This window comes from Myotis brandtii, unplaced genomic scaffold, assembly GCF_000412655.1.
Source record: "Myotis brandtii unplaced genomic scaffold, ASM41265v1 scaffold633, whole genome shotgun sequence".
NCBI lineage: Eukaryota > Metazoa > Chordata > Mammalia > Chiroptera > Vespertilionidae > Myotis > Myotis brandtii.
This window is the reverse complement of record NW_005370423.1, coordinates 3,428,138-3,429,569: the sequence shown is the minus strand read 5'-3', so window position 1 is coordinate 3,429,569 and position 1,432 is coordinate 3,428,138. Positions and strand designations below refer to the sequence as shown.

At 57.6% G+C, this 1,432-nt stretch overlaps 2 protein-coding genes across 2 annotated transcripts in view; one reads left to right on the top strand and one right to left on the bottom strand.

The window, feature by feature from the left end:
* The window catches only part of LONP2 (lon peptidase 2, peroxisomal), a 195,725-nt gene that overhangs the window by 140,760 nt on the left and 53,533 nt on the right, over positions 1–1,432 (top strand). The gene's annotated exons all lie outside the window — the stretch shown is intronic.
* The window catches only part of ABCC11 (ATP-binding cassette, sub-family C (CFTR/MRP), member 11), a 49,956-nt gene that overhangs the window by 31,032 nt on the left and 17,492 nt on the right, over positions 1–1,432 (bottom strand). Inside the window, exon 10 of the mRNA XM_014528394.1 lies at positions 431–538. Within this exon, the coding sequence (XP_014383880.1) occupies positions 431–538 (108 nt within the window). The remainder of the gene's footprint in view (positions 1–430; positions 539–1,432) is intronic.

Here is a 1,432-nt window from a genome sequence, read left to right as displayed (position 1 = left end):
ATTTTAAAAAAATAAAATAAAATAAAATAAAAAAGCTATTTTCAAAAGAAATGAGAGGAAGTCCGTTTCTTCATGATTTAAAAACATGGACCGCAGGTCTGTTTCACTGGATGAATAACAACGTCCGGGCCAAGGGACACCATCGTCGTCGGGAACTGCACGGCCCTTTAGTTTGTGAGCTGAGTTCTTTTTAGTAACATGACCAGCATCCATGAGCCCCACCCCCACCCCCAGAGCCATACCCTGTCTGTACCTGTCCATGGGTCCTTCCCCATCTCATGCTCCACGCCCTCCAGGCTCCCCCCACCCACACCCGGAACCACTATCCACGCCCCGGAGCCACTATGCCGCACTCAGGAAGAACGCCCAGGGGCTGGAAGCAGGTGAACGCCCACTGCCAAGGGCCGTGCAGCCCGCCCTGACCGCTCACCTTGAACCTCTCTGCCGCAGACTTGGACTCCGTGAGGCCTTTGACCGAGAAGGGCACAATAAACACGGACAGCCGCATGGTGTTCCAGATGGCCAAGACCGTGAAGGCCTGGTGGGGACGAGAAGAGGTGGTGAGGGTGGCAGCCCGACCCCCCCACCCCTCATCCCGGGAGCCCCATCCCGGAGCCTCGAGCCACAGCGCCGGACCGTGCAGCTTCCCGCAGCATGTCCTTCCTTGGGCAGTGGCCCCGCTGGTTTGGGGGAGACTAGACCAGGGGTCCTCAAACTACGGCCCTCGGGCCACATGCAAATACAAATATTGTATTTGTTCCCGTTTTGTTTTTTTACTTCAAAATAAGATATGTGCAGTGTGCATAGGAATTGGTTCATAGTTTTTTTTTAAACTATAGTCCGGCCCTCCAACGGTCTGAGGGACAGTGACCTGGCCCCCTGTTTAAAAAGCTTGAGGACCCCTGGACTAGAGAAACCGGTGAAAAAGGGCCGCTATCTTATTAGAGTCCCCGCGTCTGGAGGCCGGGTCCCTCTCGTCGCTTAGCCAACGGGGACCTCTCACTGTGGGCAGGCCAGCCCCCTCACAGGCTCAGGGTCCCCAGGGGCACCGAGCCAGCCAGCCTAGCACGGGGGGCCTTCGGGAGCACCCAAACAGGCGGCTTCGTGCTGTCAGCGCGCCGCACGGTTGTATGGCTGCTGCGGTCATCTTCGTTCTCCTTTGCCTGAGATGGTCTTTCTGTTATTGAAAAATCCCCCTACGCATCGCCTGACCCCGCCTCACCCCCGCCGAGAGACCCTCCCTGCTGCCAGCAGCCCGCCTTCCACCTCCAGGGTCCCAGGGTCCTGGCTTGCGAGCTCCTGCAGGCGCCTGGGTTGCCGGTGTGCTCCCTGCGCCCTGGCCAGGGTGCGTGTGGGAGGCAACCAGTCACTGTGTCTCTCTCACATCGATGTTTCTCTCTCTCTCTCTCTCCCTTCTACTCTCTCTAAAAAT